Source organism: Alosa alosa, chromosome 6, assembly GCF_017589495.1.
Source record: "Alosa alosa isolate M-15738 ecotype Scorff River chromosome 6, AALO_Geno_1.1, whole genome shotgun sequence".
Lineage (NCBI taxonomy): Eukaryota > Metazoa > Chordata > Actinopteri > Clupeiformes > Clupeidae > Alosa > Alosa alosa.
Window position 1 is genome coordinate 12,300,486 of NC_063194.1, and position 23,412 is coordinate 12,323,897.

Genomic DNA, 23,412 nt, shown 5'->3' on the forward strand with positions numbered 1-23,412 from the left:
CCTGGTGTCACATGGTGTCAGTCTCCCGTGGCAAGCCATTAACCTGCCAGACACAACACCATCTACACATTCTCCCACTGGGCTTAATCCCTACTTCCCATCAGCCCTTCAATGGGAAAATATATGAATGGACAACAATACTGGTCTGGCTCTGCTGAGGATTTGAACTGTGACACCTTGCAATGACATTTCCTGAAAGTGCTGTGAGGTGCCTTTTAATGCATAGGATGACATGAGCAGCCAATCATAATGTCTTGTACCTATTGCATCAGCCAATCAAAAGTACTGATGTTCCTTAGGGATAAAGCAGGCAGACATAAAGCTGCAAGGAATGGCAGCCATAGCAACACAGTCTCTGTAAAGTGGCTCGCATACAGCTTGTCTCATAGCAGTAATAAAACTTTATGGTTTATGTACTGTGTGACTTTACCCCTGAAATGGCAGTTTTAAAAACACACCCAGCCTCTGGCTTTGTCCTTGATAATTTAGGGAATATTACACACACGCACACACACACACTTTATCTAAATGATGTGAGTTTAACTTCAGGCTCTGGCAGTTGATCCAGTGTAGAACTTTACACATACAGTATATTGTTCAGAAGAAATTAGCAGCTCTTTCATGCACTTACACACACAAGCCAATATCCATAACTAATAAACTTTAAAGTGGTAAACTTTTGTCACATACCATAACTGGTGAACCATAATAATAAAAGGTGGAATAAGAACACCGGTCCAATTGATCTCCGTGCCCTGAAGGGTATTTGATGTGTTATTTGTTTCACAGATGCAGTAAATGTGCCTGTTTGCGTAAAATTCACTTGTTTGCGTGTGTTGTTACCGGTGGATATGGCAATGCTCTAGTGTTTTCTCTGCCCACTGAGCCTCCACAGCCTCTGCTCAAAGGCCTTAACAGGGAACGTCTGTAGAAGCCGACACTTACAGGCTTTTCCAGGGCCCTGGAGGTTTTTATGAGCCGGGGGCCTATTTTAACAAGACATTCCCCGCAGCCCTGGCTCTGGTTTTAGGGTAACACTTGTCCAGGGAGCCCACATTCATCTGAAAACACCCCGCCGAATGTCAGTCAGGTTGCTTTTACAAGTGTTTTAACACCTCGTTTAATGGGCTGGACAGTGGACAGAGGACAGCTGTACAGCCAGAACCCTTTTTTTTTTTTTTTTTTTTTTTTTTTTAAAGTGGAATATAAGTGGCTAAGCTGCTTTCGTCTCTGAAATTGACATTTATTTGTATTCATTTCCATTGATTTTGTTAATTTATTAATTTTTGAGCCACCACAGGCAGTGGAGGTGCACAGACCTCCTGGGCAGTACCTAGCAGTGCCTTTCCAACCACTCTCTCTTTGGTCTCTCTGTTGTTTCCGGTACCTTCATACTGAAAATGGGAAGGTTGTAGATTGCTGTAAATGCCACTGTTAGTGTGCCAAGACAGGATTTCCTTTACTTGTGGTCTTAGGCTCTACCCAAGGATCTGTAATCAGTTTATAACAGTGCTTTAGCTCAAGCTTAATGTGTTGAGAATGAGATCAAAAGTATTAGACGCACGTCTAGACATTTTTGTTTTTGTTTTGACATCACTCGAAGCAGCCCTGTTTTCATGGAAACCAGCCAATCCATAGGTTAAAGGCCTGTATCATCTGAGGTCAAACATGCGGAAATCCCTGACAAAGGGACAGAGGCAGGAATGAATTTCGCTCGATTGATCCGTGGGCTTGAAAAAGCCGGAGAGAAGCACGTCCTTCCTTTGCCACCCCATGGAGACACGGTACTTCCTGCCTCAACAGGAGCACGGGGGCCTAAGAGCAAAGCATGCTGGACGTCTGACCGCCACTCTCCAAGGCTGACGGTGAGATGGATGAAGCGACAGCGGCACTGAATCACTCGGCACTTTAGACTGTTTTTTTCCCTTCCCGCTGTGTGACACGTGTCGAATGGAGGCTGTCGGGGAGGAGATAGGATGGGGGCTGACGGGTTACACAGACTGGGTGACCTTCACCACTGAAATGACTAATGCTGTAATGTGAATCCTCCTCGTCATGTTCCTTTCAGAGGCTCTGTCACAGAGCGGGCTGTTTTAGAGGGCCAAAAGGAGTAGGACCATTAGACTACCTTACCATCCTCCTTTCAGGCCAGTACTGTACCAGACAGACCTTTCAGGAAATCACTGAGCCGTCAGTGGGTTTAAATTATACATACGCCGTCTGCTTTGTGGCTCTGGGTTAAATTTAGAGCTTAAATGGAATGGAGGCGCCCTGTTTAAGTCATGACATTGCCTCTCAGAGCACAGATTTAACGGAAGCCTCCACACACAGACTCGAGAGCCACCTAGGAATTTAGATCACTTTATTTGGAGGTAACAAAGATGGAGCTGTGGCCACTGTAAACTATCTGCTGGAGCAGGGAGATTCATGACCTGGATGGCTGTGGTACTGGAAGGGAAGGGTGTACTCATCCTCACCTCATGAGGGTCTCTGATCTCTCTCACCTCTGATCTGATTGATTATATCATTTAGAGCTTTCTGCAAGGAGACTTCACCTCGGAAAGAACCTGTTGTCCTGCTGGCATTAGGTTGACACCCTTAGGCAGTGGCAGTGTGTCGCCCCACTCTGAGAGGTCAGCAAGGCCACTGGGGGTATAGAGTAGAGAGCTCTTTTGCTTACCCCCCTATAACCTCACTGACCCAAGGAAGTGAGGACCTGGTAAAAAGGACTGCCTGCGTGTCTTCCTTTTAAGTAGTGTTTACTAGGTTGGCTCTGTAACCAGGTCACGTATGTAGGTGTTGCTCCAAGAAATTGTGGTTAATGTTGGCCATATGTTCCTTATGCTATGGTTGTCCACATATTAATGGTCTTTATATTATTATGTGATATAGTAGGTTTATTGTTCGTAATTTAGTAGATGAATGGTCTGCTTTATGTGCAGTTATATGTGTATACAGTGAGTACAGTATAGTTAAAGTAGGTCATATATATATATATATATATATATATATATATATATATATATATATATATATATATATATATATATATATATATATATATATATATATATATATATTTTTTTTTTTTTTTTTCTATGAAATGTGGGATGCTGTTGATCTGCAATCTTACTTGCAATAATCTTTTAATACCATGGTGTATCAGATAACTGTTTATTTGCTTATTCCTACCGCTGATAAATTACCCATTTTGGCTGTGGGGACCTGTCCGATGTGAGTTGCGGACCCTGACTGACATTTTGCTGTAGTGGTTGTGTAACTGGGGCTCTCTGGCAGCTGACCCTGAGGTCTGTCACCCTTCAGTTCTCTGAATGGACAGGCATTTCTCCCCTCTTGTGAATGTGACACCTTTCCCCTGGTTTTTAACACACTGCGTAACTAGTATGCACCAAACTCAAGAGTTTGATCCACGAATTCCACAGCCCTTTAAACAGAATTGTATTTTTTAACGTGTTAGTCTGAGTTGTTTTTAGTCTGTTTTTAGAAAACAAGTGAGTGTCCTGGATTTTCAGTTGGCATATTCTAAGGAAGTATGTCTGTATTAGCAATCAGCCTAATGGAGCCTGCAGACATGTTACTAAATACCCCAATTAATTGCAATAATTGCAAAAAAGCTTTTAATTAGGCTTTTTTCAGTTCATAAAGAAATGTAGCATGAGAAAGTGTACGATGGAGAACAAATCCAGTCTGTCAGAAATAAAAGCTACTAACATGAAATATCCATTTGTTATTTTATGCTACTAATTGGATGCTAATTAGTTAGCTGTTAGCATTAGCACTGGGTTTCTAATAACTGTGCCTTAATGAGCAATTACTTGAGCAGTTAATGAGCAGCAAAAAAAGTCATGATTCCAGACACCTCCCATCCTCACCCCTCACCAGTCAAACTAGGAAATCTGTGTCAGGCCAACCAATTAAAATGCCTCAGTCACAATGTTTTTGTTACCACGCTTATACCCTTCAAATGTGTCTTATGTAATGCTGGCATCTGCATGCTCAGATATCCTCTGCTCTGAGGTGCATGTGGCAGCTTAGAATACACCCATCGTAATCAGCGAGAGGGGCGACATGTCCGACACCCCACTCGCCACAAACACACACTAAATTATGCTAACACATCCCTTCTCACCTCTCTCCCGCACAACCCCTCCATGTCTGGCCTGAAAGCTGATGCCCCATGTGATGTGAGGACAGCTAATTTTGACTCCAGTGCCTAAAGTTGGCATCAACAGCCTCAAAGGGTAATAGCAGGACACAGAAATTATCAAGTTGGCGCTTAAAAAGTTTGGCATGCCTCTGTAGTAGTAACATGAAGTTAAAGTTGACTGGTATTTAGCAGACACTTTTATCTAAAGCCACACAGACTCACAACAGGGGGTTCAGGAATTGAACCCAGGTCGACAGATTGTCAGGCGGCTATGCTACCACTGCTTCACCAAGTGAAAATTGTGATGTACCAGTGTATTTTGCCTCGTTCCTTTACAGTTGCATAATTGTGATAGAGCTATCAGTTCATTTTTGACAAGGAAAATTCAAGTTCTACATTTACAAATAAGACACAAAAACAAATGTTATAATGATATATAATATGATGATAATAATGTCCAAGCCTGAACAAAAATGTTATTCTAATTATTGTATCCTCCCAATTCTTGCTGTGGTGAAGGCTGTGGTTTGGGAAAGTTGTGGTTGAGTTGTGAATTCATTAGAGACAGGTAGCACGTGTTGTAGTGATAGGTCAGTGTTGCCAGTTTTGGTTGTTTATATGGGTAGATTTTGTTCCCAGTCTTATGTGCGTAAAGAAAGCAAAAGCAGGGTTTAAGCAGGCATGTCCAGCACGTCTTGCTCAATCTCTGCCCAGGAAATAGCTGAGGTTTCAACAACCGCTTAGTGCACTTACGTCACCCACGGCCACACATTTTTCCTTTGTTTAGATATCAGAGGGCTTTTCATAAAGATTTGTTTGGAAATGTGCCCTAACAGAAGAAATAGTGAAAATATTTGCAGTCACCATCAGGCAGAATAATAAAAGGAAAAGTGCAGCCATATGAGATATGACTGCCATAATTTGTTAATAGCAGTTACAATATGAAGTAGGAAGGCTACCATATATAGTGCTCATCCTTGTTTTAGGTGACATTACTGTTCAGTACTCATCAGTGTGATATACTTTTTGTTTCATACAGACGTAAGACTGAAATTGTGTCTGGCCTTTTCATGTTACATAGTTAAGAAGAAACATTGTGATGTTGCAGTATTAGTATTATTGATGCATTGAACAGTTAGACTTTAAGATGTATAATTATGAAAAGGTGATATTTCTAGTCAGGAAGGACTAGCACGGTGTCACATGTGATAGACTCCATGACATTAAGCTTGGCCTAGAGGAAGAATAGACAGTTCATGATAAGAAACAGACAACACATTCTCCCACAGTTTCCCTCATTCTCTTCTCCCACTTACTGTCTCTTTTATACTGCCTGTCACACACACAAACACACACATACACACACACTCAGAAGAGGGAGGGAGAGAGCGAGAGAGAGATGCAATAAGCCCTAAATACTATGTGCATATGCTGTATCTTAATGCACTGTAGGACACTCACTCGCTCACATGGACACATACAAGCTTCCTTCCACACACACATACACTTTTCCTTTCTTATAGGGACTGCAGACCATTCTGACGGTCAGATGTCTGATAATGTCTGGCCGGTCGATGAGCATCTGTAGCTCACGTTGGTGCTGTGTGCACCGGTGGACCTCTGTCGACTAGTTTACATTGGAGCCTTTAGGAAAAGGATTGCTCTAATTGGCTGTTGGCTAACTTCCCTACGTGTTCCTAAAATTACTGTGTAATCATCAGATATTTCCCTAAGGACATACAATGCAATAAAGGAAATACTTTGAAGCCGACAAGGTGTGCATTGGCCTTTATGCAAACACACACTCACCCATAAACAAAACACATACTCAGACCATACCCCCCCCCCACCCCCAACATAATGTCACGGCAATCTTCAACAAAGCTATTTTTTATTTTAGAACATGTAGTTTCAGTCTTTTGTGTGTGTGTGTGTGGGTCTGAGTCTGTGTGTGTGTGTGTGTGTGTGTGTGTGTGTGTGTGTGTGTGTGTGTGCGTACTTGACTTTGTTACAATAGTGGCAGCACACTCCAAGAGAGAATGTATGTTTTTCCGCAGACCTCAGCCATGCGGTGGCCGTGAAGGCTGCTGCTTGGCACAGTGGCTGTCCAGCTCCGGGTGGTGGGTGGGCAGCTCTCCAGGGCTCAGTCCTGCTCAGTGTTCCATGAGATGAAGTCATGTAATGACCAACAGCGACATCCCCTCTGTAAAGGGGCAAGGAGGTGGGGGAAGAGAGTTAGAGGGGAGGGGAGGGGAGTAGAGTTAGGGGGAGAAGGAGAAGGCAAGAGAGTTACGGAGGAGAAGAGAGGAATGGCAGGAAGAGGACGGGGGAGGAGAACAAGGGAGGAGAGGAGAGGACAGAGGAGGAGAGGGGATGAGGGGACAGGGAGGAGAGGACAGGAGAGGACAGGGGAGAATAGAGGAGGAGAGGACAGGAGAGGACAGGGGAGGATAGAGGAGGCGAGGACAGGGGAGGAGAGGTCATGGGGAGAAGAACACAATGTTGATGATGAGAGAAGGAGAAAAAGAAAGGAGTTGAAAGGACAGAAGAGAAGAGGAAAGAACAGGTGATGTGGGGTAGTGAGGGGAGGGGTTGGAATTCTGGTGAGGGGACGACTCGTTTGAAGAGGAGAAGTAAGAGATGAGGGAAGAGGAGGTGCGAGAGGAAATGGGGGGGGGGGTGGAGAGGAGAGAGAGAGAGAGAGAGAGAGAGAGAAGGAAGTGAGGGTAGTGGGTTGTCTGACGTCTACTGAGGCCAATTATAAACAACCTTCTGGGCTCAACCTGGTCCTGTGCAGGCCATTACTGACGTACTTAAGTTTCTGTTGGAGCCAGTGTGCGCAAATGATGTGGGCAGTATGTTCAGGGGATATTAAGTGGTGTGTGCATGTTTGTATTAGTGAGGGAGTGACTGTGTGTGTGGGCATGCATGGTGGAGGGTATTGAATGTGAGAGTGGGTACTGCATGCAATCATGTGTCCAAGTGTACTTGTTAGTCTGTTTGTGTGTGTGTGTGTGTGTGTGTGTGTGTGTCTATACACAGCCATGATTCTCTGTTTCTTCTCTGCTCAAAGCCTGAGCTTGTGCGAGGCCCTTTTGGCACTGGACAGAAGCGATATTAAACTCCACAGTGAAAACACTGGAGGGAATGAAAGGGTAACTTTCTTCTATTTAAGGCCTCATGAAACACGCTCTCTCCTCCAAAACAACCATCCATGCCAGGGGGCACTACTCCACCAGAGACCCATCCAAAGCTACTCGCAGTCGCAGAAATCATCTAGAAATGTACATGTGGAAATGCCATCGCATGAAGCAAGCTGTGTGTATTACTGCCATGGAACAAAAGTTTTTGTTTTTAGAAATGTGATGTGGGAACATTTTTAGCAATGTTTTTTTCATTATTATTATTATTATTATTATTATTATTATTTTACTATCAAAAGTTAAAATGGCATTTTCATGGCCAGAGGCTGAAATCCTGAAAGATATTAGGTCTTTCATCCATCAGTTTCTGGGGGCCCAAGTTGTTTGATGTTTTTGAAAGCCAATAAAAGTCCCATTGCCCATCTTTTCTCTGAGCGTTGCAGCTTGGGGGAGTTCAAAGGGAAAGGGGCTTTACAAAACTCTTTGAGTGGGGCACAGTGCTACAGATCGTGAGCTTCCCTTTGCTGACTGGAATGTCACTGTTTGATCACTTGTCCAAGTTTTTACTGCAGATTTCATTTGTGTGTATAAGGAGGGTGCAAAGGGTGGGAAAGCGAGTGGAGAGAGATTGGTGGAGAGAAAAAAGAGAATGGTAGTGAAGGAGGGATGATGAAGAGAAAGAGTAATCACTCGGTTCGCTTTCAAAACAAGAAATTCCTTCCTGGAAGATGGTTCTGAAAAAAATAGTCGTGTATGTTTACCAAAAGTGCCACTTCTTTCTCTCTCTACACACACTCTACACTCTCACTCTACACACACGCTCGCACACACACACACACACACACACCTCCAGTACCCTTTAACCCCCTGCTGTATCCATCGTCTGTCATCTTAACTTCACACACACACCTCCCCATATCCCCTTTCTCCTTTCAACCGGTCCTAACTCACTCAGGCCACTGACCATGGTTACGTAACCCCAGGTAATCAGGGGGGCCCTGTGCCTGTCTGTCATCGTAGTGTCGCTCATCATTACCCATAATGCTCCACTCCAGCTCCCCTTGGTCCCCTTGTCTGAAAGAGGTTGGAACTGGCAGCTTTCTCAAAGCAGCCTCTGTGTGTCCGGTGCCCAGACACGGTCACACTGGACATGGCTGACAGATGGGCTCGCTCTCGCACCTCGTCATGGAAAAATGGAAAGCTAAGCACCCAAGAGTGGGCAAATTGAACTGGTCTGTCTGCTGCAGAGGAAGCACTGAAGTGTGGAGAGGCGTCCGCAGCCAAAGAGGGACTTAGAAGGAGAGAGAGACTCTGAGTGCAAAGTCCTTTTTAAATAAACATGGATCAGTGATGATAAACGATCAAAGTGGACGAAAGGAGGAGGGAGAGGAATAACAGGCAGAGGGAGGTGGAGATAGGGAAAAAGAGATTTACTGTGACAAAGAGCCTGAGAGTGGGAGAAAGGCGGAAAGAGAGATAGGAGAAGAGAGAAGAGAAGTGGAGGGGGAGATGGAAAAGAGAGATGCACAGCAGAGAGAGAGAGGTGTTGTTATTGCTAGTGTGTGCCCTGCAGTCTAGCATGTTGTTATTGTGGCTGTCAGGTGGGGCCAGGGAAGCTGGAGCCTACAGGGAGGGTCAGGGTTGGAGGGAGGGGCCCAAAGCACACAGACACATCTGTGCAGGCCGCTTATACCACAAAGTCGGCTCTGTCACATAATTAATACATTTCCTTTCAGTTATGTGTTTTTTTCTTCTTGAAATCTGTTTAAAAAAAACATTGGCCGTTCCAGACAGCATTCTAGTTCTAAAAAAAACATTTCAGCAAAAATTTAAAGAACAATTTGTTATGCCTAGAGAGTCCGGCAAAATATCAGTATTTCCATGGATATGTTTGTTGAAATCCAGGTCTGGACAGCATAAACCAAATGTTCTGTGTTTCTGAAGACATTGTGTAATGTTTACTCCTACATTTCTGACACCTGGCAGTTTCTTTCACCCACATGGCAGTTATTCCTGTTTTTTCCTCTGCTTTCTCTACTTATGTTTATGTATAGTGGAGATATGTATAGCAAGACAAGAATGTCTTACTTTATCCCAAGATCACTGGTAGTTTGAAAGTGTCAGTGACATTTACTCTGAGAACCATTTCACTCAACTCCTCAATCAAGTCAGCTGATGATGAATGGTGCTGAACAACTTAAGGAGAAACACTTGTGGAAAATGATTATGAGTTACGTTATGCTGATAATGATGTTGTTGTTGTTTATCATGATATTGATGATGATGATGATGATGATGATGATGATGATGTCCTCCTCTGCTCAGACACGCAGGCTGACGAAGGCGGAGCGGCAGCGCTTCAGTGAGGAGGTGGAGATGCTGAAAGGCCTCCAGCACCCCAACATCGTCCGCTTCTACGACTCCTGGAAGTCCACTGTCAAAGGGCACAAGTGCATCCTCCTGGTGACTGAGCTTATGACCTCTGGAACTCTCAAAACGTGAGTGTGACAGCCCCCCACACACATATACACCCAAACAGCCTGAAACTAGTCAGGGGTTTGACCTGGGAGCAGGAGCCATGTTCAGATTTTAGAATATTTATACAACTATATAGAACTTATAAAGATACTTTTATTTAATGTATTTCATATTTCATGTTCTAGAATAGAATGGAGTAGAATAACTTCCATGGTGAAATTCTTTTGGCTGCATTTTTCTACACACCTAGAGATCAATTACTTATCTAATAGCAACTTAAGTCTCACCTGCCCTGCCTCACGTGCCTTGTGTCATCTCTATCAATTCCTATGTCTTACTTTGCTCACATGCCCTGTCTTAGGACTTTGTCTCACCTGGGACCATGTCTCTCTCACCTGTATGCTTCAACTGTCCGCCTTGTGTTGCCTCACCTGTCTCAGGTATCTGAAGCGCTTTAAGGAGATGAAGTTGAAGCTCCTGCAGCGCTGGAGCCATCAGATCCTGAAGGGGCTGCACTTCCTGCACACGCGCACGCCCCCCATCATCCACCGCGACCTCAAGTGTGACAACATCTTCATCACCGGCCCCACCGGCTCCGTCAAGATCGGAGACCTCGGTCTCGCTACGCTCAAGAGTGCTTCCTTCGCCAAGAGCGTCATCGGTCAGTACTGGCTCACTGCTCTTCGTAGTCCCTTTATCAGAACCAGCATGAGAATAAATCAGAATCAAAATCAGCCATATTTAGGGGGAAACTGTGGCGCAAGTGACTGCAGCATCTCTACTATATTCGGGTCCAAAAATTAACCCATGGTCATTTCCCAATCCCACTCCATCTCTCTCTTTCCAACTCACTTCCTATCAAAACACGTCAACACATACAATAAATCTGCTCCAGTCATTAGTGACTCAAAGACACATACAGTCAGTCATATACACTTAGTTACTACAAAGTTACTACAAAGAAGTGAAAAGTCTGTGTGTATGTGAGTGTAAGTGCATAGAAAATATGCGGTCTCTTTTCCACCATTTCACATATTATAGACAGGCACATATATGGTAATCACTTTTTCAAGAACATATGAAAGCAGATAAACAGAATGACAGTAAATAAAGGAGTTATATTTGTGCCAACGCCAAAAATACAGTATCAACAGTATTCTATTGAAATGAAGTGTACTACTGTCTTAGGGTCAGTTAAGTTTGTTTGGTAGTGCTTGTTTCTTGACTGTCCTGCTTTCAGTAGGGAGTGTATTGGCACTGTAAACTCACCCTCAGCCGCACACCTTGTTTCGGGATGGCCTCAGTGTTTGTTTGTTTGGGGATCGAGTTATATTGACACCCACATGGAGCCCAACAGACATTCCTTCGACCGACGTCAAAGCTCCAGCCCAGACTCAGACTCCTGGGGTTTTAGCTGGGGGATGTGAGGAGAAGGATTAGGGTCGATTGGCCGCGCCCAACTAGCATAGTAACCTTCACACTATTCCTGGCCAATGTAGACCGAGTACAGCTTACTGCTAGCCAAACATCTACCAGAGACACTAAAGAGTTCAGTGAGCTCATGTGCTGGCGAAATGAGGAGGAGCACACACATATTGGCAATGGGCATGGCTCAGGGTTAAGGTTAGGGGTTGGATTTGGTTAAGGTGATGTTTAGTAATTGTTTAACAACAATTTTATTGTATACACTGAACTTGAATTTTTGCTGACAACCTTTTCAACCCCTGTGGGCGCCTGGGCGGACTATCCAAGTAAAGTGCTGCTGGAAATTGTTGCAGACCCCCAGAAAGGGCACTCTAGACTTGACCAATTTAATAACACATCTACGTAGTTGTTTTGTATTGTCTCATGAGGAAGCTTCTCCAACACACATATTGCACACTGCCCTCTCCCCACATACACAGCACACTATCCCATCTCCCCTGTCATCCCCCCAACACACACACCAAGACCCCTGGCAGTTGGGTTAGCCCCTTGAGCCGTGGATCTGCCCAAGGTTTCTTCCTGGGTAAGGGAGTTTTTCCTTGCCCCTGTTGCTCTTAGGTGCTCCTTGTTGGTGCCCCCACCCAATCCCAATCCTCCCCCACCTTTTTATGCAGCCCTTGCCACTTAATCTACTAAACCCCTCTTCTACTGCACTCCCCATAAATGCACAAATAGGCTAACACCAGACATAATTTCACTGCATTTCTTACTTCCAGTAACTATATGCATGTGACAATAAACTATCTTGTATCTTGTACGCACACATTTCAGTCCTTTTAGCCAATGTTAGCTGTAAAAAAGTCTTCTGAGAGAATTACTTTTTGTGTGGGAAAGATTCTAAAAAGAACCGTTGAAGAACCTTTTGGTCCTAAAAGTTCCTCCTTCCCACAGGAACCCCTGAGTTCATGGCTCCAGAGATGTATGAGGAGAAGTACGACGAGGCTGTGGACGTCTACGCCTTTGGCATGTGCATCCTGGAGATGACCACGTCGGAGTACCCCTACTCGGAGTGCCAGAATGCCGCCCAGATCTATCGCAAGGTCACCAGTGTGAGTTCCCTTTCTCATGGTCTCTCTCTCTCTCTCTCTCTCTCAAACACACACACACACACACACACACACACACACACACACGTGTTTGTGTTGAATGTCTATGGACCTCAGATTAATATGTTAATAAGTTTCACACAATGACACGACACAAAGACAGACACTGATTGGAGGAAAGAATTCATCAACTGAGAATTAACAAGGTATATTTGACATGTCAACAATTTCTTTTTATTTTGCACCAAATGATGAAATAATGTAGCCTAGAAATCTAGACGCACCCTAGCGGCAGCAAATTACATTTGCTTCCAGGGCTAGTCTAGCAACTCTCCGTTGGCTTGTGAGCTCAAAAAATTAAACTTCTATCAGGCCAATCATGTATATCGTGTATAGAGTCGTTAGGCGGGCTTAACATAATGATTGATGGCAGAGTTGCAACGGTTTGGCTTGAATTCCCTGCTACTTGAAAACAAAGAAGATGGATGTTGCTGTTGGCCAACAGTGTGACACGAGCTTGTTTGGCAAGTTGGCAAAAGTTTGAACTAGCCAACTAGCTCCGCTGGTGGGAAAACGCATATGACTCAGCGCTGTCCTATTGCGTGCAAAGGGAATTTGAAAGACAATCGATTATCCCTCCCCTCGGACTGAGCACTGCGAACGGTGAGTGCCCAGAACCGACATTTTAATGTGGGTCTGGCTCGTCAGGCTAGAAATAATGGTTTGTTCAAAATAATAATAATTAGATTTTTTTAAACTGAATTGTGACCTTGAGTTACTCTTTCAAATGCTCTTATAAATCCCCTTTTAATTTGGCTGAGATTGTGTCAGGCCAGCTAATTTTTTCTTCCAGTAGCATCACTGAGGATGATCTATCTTTAAATATATCTTAAAACTATGGCAACAAATGGATCAACCAGCACATGACATGTATTGAAAGCAAAACAAATAATTATTCTTTAAATAAATTTAAGTTAGTTAGTCAGTACGGAGTCTACTGCATTGTTTCCATGGTTGCCAAGTGCCTTACCATGTTTGGAATGAGAAAGCTTCCATTAATATTCTCACAGCTGGTTTTATAGGCATTATTAGTGACCGTCTGTGGTGCTGTTGAACACCAGTATTCTCTCTTTTTTCTCTCTTTTCACTCTTGCCAGTTCTCTTTCCTCTCTTTCTCTTTCTTGCACCTACACACACACACACACACACACACACACACACACACACACGCACCAGTCTGCCCCTCTCTCACTTTACGAGGCCACTAATGTCACTCTGAGGGTTTATCTGACGTCCCTCCACAGCTTCCGACTTGGCCTGGCTACTTGCCAGCTGGCATGTAATTTGACTGTAGAAAGACTAGTCATTCAAACCTGTCATTATCCCACTGGCTCCTCAAGAAAGCCCAGGGGTTGATTGGCTAATTACACAATCCTGAATCTGGTATTGATTTCTGGGACGAGGGCCTTGTGCGCAATAGAGGCTAACCACAACGCTAATGCGGTGCGCTCTGGATTCCTCCACAGTAATCTCCTTCCCTCACAAATGCACACAGACAGACGCCACACGCAGACGTACACACATGTGCCCCCCCACACACACACAGATGTACACACACATACTGTACATACATGCAGAAAGACATAGATACTAACACACATGCACGCTAACACACACACACACACACACGCTAACACACACACACACACAAATGTACAGACACAATTGCAAGCAAGCACACATGCAAGCACATATGAAATCACACACACATACACAGACACAAGAACATATTCATAACACAGGCAGCATTGTTTCAAGTTTCAAGCTGAATGTAAATGATTGTTGTAGGAAAGACTGCAAAAACACATTTCCTAAGCCACTGTAGAAAGGAGGTTCTGTGTGTTATGCTGTAGTCACCAAGTGAATATTCCCAAACAGCTGCTGGCAAGAGTTTGTGTATATGATGCTGTATGATTTTTCAGTGCCAATAATTTCTTTGTATTACCCATAATAATATCCATAATAATGGCACTACAATAAAACACGAACACTAGAACGTTAAGTTTGTAAAAAAAAAAAAAAAAAAAAAACACTTTTTTTGAAAATAGCCATCCACAAGTTCATGAGCTCTCCACAGATTCCAGTAAGGAGACCTCTTATCCCCAGTTGTGTTTCCTGGGAAACGACCCTGTGACCTTCCATAGTTCCCCTTTCTCTTTCCTGGTCCTGGTGTGATGTGTTTGTGTGGTGACAGCGGCAGCACACATTGATCTCATTTGCCTGATAGTGGAAGGGGAAGGAACTGGTTTATTGGATGACTGCTGACAGGCCGCGCTGTTTGTTATTCTTGTGAGACGCACCATCAAGGGCAAACAGCAGAGCGGCTTATTTCTTTTGCAGGGTCAGGGAGAAGGGGACAGTGTTATGTGTGGGTTGTGTGTGTTTGTCTGAGTGAGGGAATGAAGGAAGCTATTACACTTAGGTGGAACAGAACGTTGTGTTTGAGAGAGAGAGAGGGGGGGGTCCATGTGTTGTTTGGAAATGGACCTGAGGCTATAAGACATTAATAGACAGATTGAGAGATTGAGTCACTTAGTGTGTGTGTGTGTGTGTAAAACTGTTTTTGAGGAAAATCAGTCATTGTAAATGTACTATTCACCAGACAGAATACATAAATGTGTTTGTGATTACGTCTTTATGTATGTATGTGTGGGTGTCTGATCTGAAGGCCAATAGCCCCCCTCACTGAACACTTTATTTGGTTATAGTTGTTGTTTAGTTGTTATAGTAGAATTATTGGCACCTCTGCTAAAGTTAACTAAAAAGAGGAATATAAAATCATCTTTTGGAAATTGATCTTAATGTAAAAAAATGAGGAAATATCCAACCTTTAAGGACACCAATTTTCTTTGTGAATAAATAATGTATCATAAATAAATAAATGTTCTTCTTTAAAATACAGGGGTCATAAATATTGGCACCCCTATGTTAAATTCCCAGGCAGGCATATTTTTATTTTTAAAGGCCAGTTATTTCATGGATCTAGGATACTATGCATCCTGATAAAGTTCCCTTGGCCGTTGGAATTGAAATAGCCCCACATCATTACATACCCTTCACCATACCTAGAGATCGGCATGGTGTTATTTCAGTTAGCCTATTAGCTGGTTTGATGCTCATTGAGCTCAATGCAAATAAAACCAGCTAATAGGCTAACTGAAATAAAACGGGTGCGGGAGACTGGTGCGCACATCCAAAATATGTTGTAACAGTGGCGCCAGACAAAACGTGTCGGAGAGAGAAAGAGATGGTCTGCACACTGTCTATGTATACTCTTAATCCTCCAGACAACTTTTCTCTCTTCCATAACTTCTGTCTCCTTGCCTGCCTTGAGGGCCCATATACTCCATAAGACCATAAGCCCTCCCGCCCACCCTCATCTGCAAAGTCGTGACAGGAAATCAGCCATTTTGAGAACAGTACACAAACACACATGCACCATACACAGGGGATTCATAATCAGGCCCTGCATCACCACAACAAAAGCTTCAGTGTTCAGACACATCACCAAAACTCTCTAATCCCATCACTCTGTCCACAGGGACCACAGGCGCTGTGTATGTGTGTGTGTGTGTGTGTGTGTGTGTGTGTGTGTGTGTGCGCGTGCGTGTTTGTGTGCGCGTGTGTTTGGGGGTGTTTCTATGTGTGTACGTGTGCATGTTTGAGGGGGATGTTTCTGTATGTGTGTGCGTATGTGCATGTGTTTGTGTGTGTATGCTAGGGAGAGAGAGCACCCCAGGTCTGTCGGCTGTTTGCTGTTCCTAAGGTGGGTGTGACTAGTTGTGTAACTTCCAAACGCCCCCAACATCCCCCACTGCAACCCTCTCCTGCTAATCAGCAGCACTATAATTAGACACTGCAGCTATCACTGGGTTTTTGTTGGTCTTTTTTTTTTTTTATGGACCCTCCTGGAAGTTCACAGTGCACGATCATAGTCATTACCATTTGCCAAAATAGAGTCTGTGCTCCATGGTGATAAAAAGGGATAATGAGGTTAATGAAACGGATGGACAGGGAGACGGAGAGGGAGATGAAGACATTATGAACAAAAGATAGCACAAGGCAGAAAAAAGAAAGACATTAACTGAATATCATTCAAAGAATCAGAGAGAAAAAGAAAGAGAGAGAGGGGGGGGTAAGGAGATTATGGAAGAGAGGAATTATTTGTGTATTTTCATTTGTGTGTGTGCGCGTGTGTGTGTGTGTGTGTGTGTGTGTGTGTGTGTGTGTGTGTGTGTGTGTGTGTGTGTGTGTGTGTGTGAGGGAGGGAGAGGGAGTGGGGAATGAGTGTAATTAAGGCCATGCCTGTTGGTGCGTGAGGTCTGTTCTGTAGCAGGCTGATAAGACGTGTGTGTTTGTGTTTCCATCTCCACGCGTGTGCAAGTAACACGTTCAACATCTCTCTTATCGACAGTACACCACCTCCCACTCTAGAACACACAGAAAAAAACTAAACTTGATTATTTCCACACAGACGTTGTGACAAATGATACTATTTAAATAGTCAAATGCCACAAACTTTAAATGGTAAAATAAGCCATTTAAATACCCACACTACGTTCAGGAGTAGTTTCCAACAACAGTATGCCAAAACAAATAGAAATTCTTAGAATTGTGTTTACTGCTTCTATAAATGAAAACCTTTACATAATGTAATAGTTTTCTTTTTCAATGGATGTTTGGCACGCAGCTGCTGTCTGAAATTAGAGGCAACCTTACTATGCCAGAAGTGCCTCTCACTTCTACCATGCCACCTTTCCTGCCATTTTAGAAACCACCACCACAGAAAAGTTCCTATGTTAAGGTGGTGATGTCATGACCGCAGATGCTGATTGTGGTTTACAGGGTTATGCTACCTATTAGCACTAATACACTCAGCTAGCAAGCACAGCATTGGCACCTGAATTATACTCGCACTCTACAATACACCAATGATCTCATTCACACAAACCCACTTCCTGTGAGTCTGATTGAAGCAGTGGTTGTTAAATTAAATGTTTTTGTCTCGCTGCCTGATTGGCCATCAGGTGATTGGCCATCAGGTGGAAAAGCGTGAGTGGACTGCAGACCTGTGAAAGTCATTTTATGCCATTAGCTCTGAAGGCCGTCACTGCTCTCCCCTCACCCCAAGCAGGAGATGAGAGCCAATTAAAGCTAGTCAGAGCACTCTGATGGGCAGTAGGAGACACAAGCCTCGACTTGTGCTTGCAAGCTTTAAAGCAGTGTGTTTTGTGCAGCAACAGATGACTGTTGCTCTTCTGGCTGGTGCTAATTGAAAGCTTTCCTTTGTAGGGTGTTCTGTTTACATTAAGAGCATTTTCATAAAGTGAGCCTGGAGGAGTCATGTATGGCAGTGGCCATATCTGGCCCAGTAATCTTTAACCAGCCGAACCTCTAGGGCTTAAGGAAGTCAAACAGCTTCTTTCTTTCTTTCTTTCTTTCTTTCTTTCTTTCTTTCCCTCAGAACAACAGTAGGCTCCTTTCTTCCATGTCCTCCCTTCTCATCTCATTCACTTGTGGCTTCCTTGTCCTGATTCTCAAACAAATCATCTCATACACACTCACTCTCTCTCTCATACACTCGCGCCCTCTCATTTTGGGTGTAGTTAGCTTTATGAAACTTGTGAAGCAGGCTGTCTGTGACTGTGGGGGACCAAACAAAGGGGCGGTTCTTTACCAGGCCTCAGGTGGGTGAACATGCTGTGGGATGGAGGACAAGGGACACTGAGAACTTTGCAGGCATCTGTATCTCACACACGCACTCACTCACACACACACACACACACACTCTCTCTCTCACACCCACACACTCTCTCTTTCACACACGCACACATGCTCACACACACACACACACACTGGGGATGGGAAGGAGCATAGTACTGAGCTGAGGTCACAACTCTTGCTGAAAACAAACCAACCACAGAGCTTCCACTGTTCCTCCACCTCCACCTCTGCCTCACCTCACACGCGCACCCTCAGGGCTCTGGTCAAACACCCCATACAGACTGGGCACTGGCCACTGCTGCTCCAGAGGCTTTACACAGGGCAGATCTGCCCCTGCTGCCAACCCCAAAATGCTTACACATGCTTTGTGAGCATCTCTGTGTACATGTGTCTCTTTGGCTGTGTGCATCTGTATGAGTGCATGAGAGTGTGTGGGGATATACGTGTGTGTGTGTGTGTGTGTGTGGTATGTGTTTTCTGTCTCACTCAATTACTCTCTCTCTCTCTCTCTCTCTCTCTCTCTCTCTCTCTCTCTCTCTGTCTCTCTCTGTCTCTTTCAATCTGTAACATTTTCCATCTGTTAATTGAAGCGATTATCTAGTAGGGTAACACAGCAGCCACATTACATCACATTACGTAACATGATCCCACAGCTTCCCATCGGCCCACCTAAAGATAATATGGGCCCGTATACTCCCCTACCCCTAGATTTTTGCCCTAACCCTCGTTTTTGCGCGTGCATGTGTAGGGCTAGGGTGTCCCAATACTTTAGGGAGCAAGGGGAAGTGCTATTTTATATAGCCAGGACCGATGCAGGCAACCAAGTGGAAGTTTTAAGGGGGGAGAAATGGGACGGACCCTAAATCTCTCTCTCTCTCTCTCTCTCTCTCTCTCTCTCTCTCTCTCTCTCTCTCTCTCTCTCTCTCTCTCTCTGTCTCTCTCTCTCACACTTTTCTTCCATCTGTCTTTTTTAATCATTTCTGTTTCTTTATTTTTTATCTCCTGTCTTTGTCTTGAGAGAAAGTGGAATAGAACATTATGTCCAATATTCCAATATTACATTACATTTAGCAGACACTTCTTGACCAAAGTGACTTACATATGTCAGCTATATTACAAGGGATCACATTGTCCCCGGAGAAACTTGGGGTTAAGTGCCTTGCTCGCTAGCCCAGATCCTTAACCACTACACTACCACCACCCAATATATGGTTTAATGTTCTGCATTTCTCATTAGTGGGTCACTTTGATACTAAAAGTATGATTCTATGTAATGACTGTATGATATCTGTACTGTCCCTGTGTATATCTGTGTGTGACTGTATTTAGAGATTTTATGGGGAATATTATGACTGCAGTTTTTCACTGTTCTGCATGGCTGCGTCAGTAGCTATCTGCTTCGGATTGCCAGGTTGCCACTAATCAGAGTCTGATTCAGTGTAGTCCACGTGAGATGGGATGACCAAAGCCATCTCCCGTCAGCCTGGAAGGATACTTAAACCCTAACTATTTCCATACTTACTTACTTACTTACTTACTTACTTACTTACTTACTTACTTACTTACTTTAATTAATTAATTGATCGATCGATCCCTAGGGGAAATTCAAGGTCACAGTAGCATACAGACAAAATACATACACACATTCACTAACAGCAGAAAAAGTAATTAAATGGGGATGAATGACTTCCTCAGTATGTCTGTTGTGCAAGGCAGTGAGCGAAGTCTCCAGCTGATCAGGCTCTTCTGCTTAACAATAGTGCTGTGGAGTGGATGACACTCATTGTCCAAGATGTTGATCAGTTTGTTCAGGGTCCTTTTGTCAGATATTGAAGTGAGGCACTCCAGTTCAGCTCCCACTACAGAGCCAGCTTTCCTTACCAGCCTGTCAAGTCGCCCCGCATCCTTCTTCTTTGTGCTTCCTCCCCAACATACCACTGCCCTTTCTTGTAGAGTGCGTCAGTGTTGGCTGACCAGTCCAGTTTATTGTCCAGGTGGAGACCCAGGTACTTGTAGGTGCTTACCACCTCGACATTGACCCCATCAATGGAGACTGGTAGCAGAGTGGGCTTAGACCTGCGGAAATCCACCACCATCTCCTTGGTCTTTGAAGTGTTGAGTTGCACAAAGTCCTCCACCAGGCTCCTATACTCCTCCTCCTGCCCGCTCCAGATACACCCCACCATCAGAAAAAATGTGGCAGAACACTCCAGTGTTGTAGGGCAGATGTGTACCACCTCGACAGCGTTGAGTTGCACAAAGTCCTCCCACCATCAACTCCTCCTGGCTCCAGATACACCCCACTGGAGCCACTTCTGCATGTGGGACTCCAGTGTTGTTAGACGAGAATCCACCACCACTACACCCCACAATTGCAGTATCGTCAGAAAACTTCTGCATGTGGCATGACTCAGTGTTGTAGCAGAAGTCAGATGTGTACAAGGTGATGGAGACTGGTAGCAGAGTGGGCTTAGACCTGCGGAAATCCACCACCATCTCCTTGGTCTTTGAAGTGTTGAGTTGCACAAAGTCCTCCACCAGGCTCCTATACTCCTCCTCCTGCCCGTTCCAGATACACCCCACAATTGCAGTATCGTCAGAAAACTTCTGCATGTGGCATGACTCAGTGTTGTAGCAGAAGTCAGATGTGTACAAGGTGAACAGGACTGGAGAGAGCACAGTTCCTTGTGGCGCTCTGGTGCTGCTGATCACAGTGTCAGAGAGACAGTTCTTCAGTCTGACGAACTGTGGTCGTTCCGTCAGGTAATCTGTGATCCAGGTTACCAGGTGAGCGTCCACACCCATCTGCAAGAGCTTGTCTCCCAGTCTGAGGGATTGGATGGTGTTAAAAGCACTTGAGAAATCAAAGAACATGATTCTCACAGCACTTTTCCCCTTGTCCAGATGAGAATGTGTCCTGTGTAGAAGATAAGTGATGGCATCGTCCACGCCCACTTTCTCCTGGTATGCAAACTGTCTAGTGCATGGCGTACCTGGGGTCTGAGCATACCTAAGACCAGTCGCTCCATTGTCTTCATCACATGTGATGTTAGAGCGACAGGTCTGTAGTCATTAAGCTCACTAGGATGTGGCTTTTTAGGGACAGGGGTGAGACATGATGTCTTCCACAGTGTTGGAACTTGTCCAAGGCGTAGACTTAGATTGAAGATGTGCTTCAGTGGCTCCCCCAGCTCAGCAGCACAGGCCTTGAGTAGCCTTGGACACAGTCTGTCAGGCCCCGCTGCCTTTCTCGTGTTCAGTTTGTTTAGTTTAGCGCTCACTTGTTTTCCTGTGATGATGGGGGGTGTAAGGGGAGGGGAGGGGGAGGGGTGCATCTGGGATCTGTGTGTCTGATGGCTGTTGACTGAGGTCGTTGTCGCCTCATTATTCGTGATCGCCGTGTGGGGGTGGGGTGCAATATCCAGTGATGGTGAGGGGAACGATAGCCTGTGATGGTGGAGGGGGGGTGGGGGCTTGGGGATGACCACCTCCTTGATGTCCCTGTCCCTGTCAAGACTGCCAGAGTCGTGGACGCCTCAGCAGGCACAGGCAAGGAGGCGTCAGGCGGGGGCAGGGCGTGAGGTGGTGATGGTTTAGGTTTGTTGGGCTTGAGGTGGTGATGGTTTAGGTCGTTGGGTGTCACCAGGATGCAGAGCTGGAGAGATTGGGAGACTGGAAGGTGGGGATAGAGCAGGCACGCAAACAAGAGCAGTGCCTGAGTCTGCAGGGGGTGGTGGACAGACCACTCCCATTGGAGCTGGAGCAGGGCAGTCAAACCTGTTGTAGAAGAAGTGGTTCAACTGGTTCGCCTCCACAGAGCTGCTGCTCTTCTTCAGGCCAGTGATAGTCTTCATGCCGTCCCATGCCTCCTTCATGTTGTTTTCCTGCAACTTCTGTTCCACCTTCCTTCTGTAGTCCTCCTTAGCCTCCTTCAGCTTGACTTTGAGTTCCCCTTGCACGCGCCTCAGCTCTGCCATGTCCCCCTCTCTGTACGCCATCTTTTTTCTATTAAGAAGGGTCTTGACATTGCTGGTTATCCAAGGCTTGTTATTGGGAAAGCAGCGTACAGTTCTGGTGGAAACAACAATGTCTATACAGAAATTCAGGTAGTCAGTTGTACACTGTGTGACCTCCTCTAAGTCCTCTCCATTCTGTAACACACTCCAGTCAGTGCACTCAAAGCAGTCTCTCAGAGCCTCATCCGCTTCAGGTGTCCACTTTCTGAAGGTGCGTGTGGCAGCTGGTAGCCTCTGTACTTTGGGCTTGTACATTTGCTGGTGAATGAGGTTGTGGTCTGACTTTCCCAGAGGGGGAAGGGGGTTTGCACTGTATGCATCCCTCACGTTTGCATACATGAGGTCTATTGTCCTATTTTTCCTTGTAGGGCAGTCAACAAACTGGTAGAAATTTGTAAGTGTGGAATCCAGTGTTATGTGATTGAAGTCGCCAGAGATCACAAAAAAGGCATCACTGTGTTGGGTTTGAAGCCTTAAATCTATGGTAAATCTATGGTATCAAAATTACCATCAGTCTGAGTCTCGGGCATACTCCTGCACACGCTCAGACACACACACACAAACACGCACTTTCAAAGACGCTCCCTCGATATCCTTGACCAAGCCGTTGGACCATCACTGGCGCGCCAGCAAGATCTACGTCATTTTGACGTCACGTTGTCGCGCTACCGGTCGGGTGTGTCGAGTATGTAGAAGCCCTTAGGCCTGCCGTATAGCCAGAAAAATGCCCCTCTGCTTGAGGCCAATAGGTCGAACCCATTAGGGTTTTAAAAGCCAAGCCTGCAATGCCTGTGACTCAGGAGAGGTTGCGGTAATGTCCAGGCCAGCCATATTTTTCTTATTTGAGAGTCAATTTAATAATTGGTTTTCACATTAATGGAAACCTTTATAAGAAATGAGTGATGTAATGAGTTGACTTTGAATGGGAATTACATCATTTACTGCTGGTACTTTTTTGAAGGAAGATAAATTCACAAGCGTGTGTGTATATGTGTGTGTGTGTGTGTGTGTGTGTGTGTGTGTTGTTTGTCTATGAGGTTAAGTGTGTCTGAACAACTCTGCTGGAGTCTCACCCCACATTTTAGGATGTATGTGTATGTGTGTGTCTGGCTTTGACATCTGTTTAGTTTATGCTCATGAATTTTACAGTGAGGTTTTGTTAACGTTCCGTTAAGTGAAACCAGCCCCTCAAGCTTCTTTTCAATCTAGTTCTATTGCTACATTTCCATATTTCTCCATGTCACCTTTTAACCTTTTAAAAGTGAATAGTGCTGACAAATAGTGTTGTAGAA

The 23,412-nt window shown here is 44.7% G+C and overlaps 1 protein-coding gene across 1 annotated transcript in view; it reads left to right on the forward strand.

Moving 5' to 3' along the window:
• Window positions 1–23,412, forward strand: part of wnk4b (WNK lysine deficient protein kinase 4b) — a 70,585-nt gene that overhangs the window by 19,079 nt on the left and 28,094 nt on the right. The window contains exons 2-4 of the mRNA XM_048244957.1: window positions 9,637–9,809; window positions 10,230–10,450; window positions 12,166–12,323. Coding sequence (XP_048100914.1) covers window positions 9,637–9,809; window positions 10,230–10,450; window positions 12,166–12,323 — 552 coding nt within the window. The remainder of the gene's footprint in view (window positions 1–9,636; window positions 9,810–10,229; window positions 10,451–12,165; window positions 12,324–23,412) is intronic.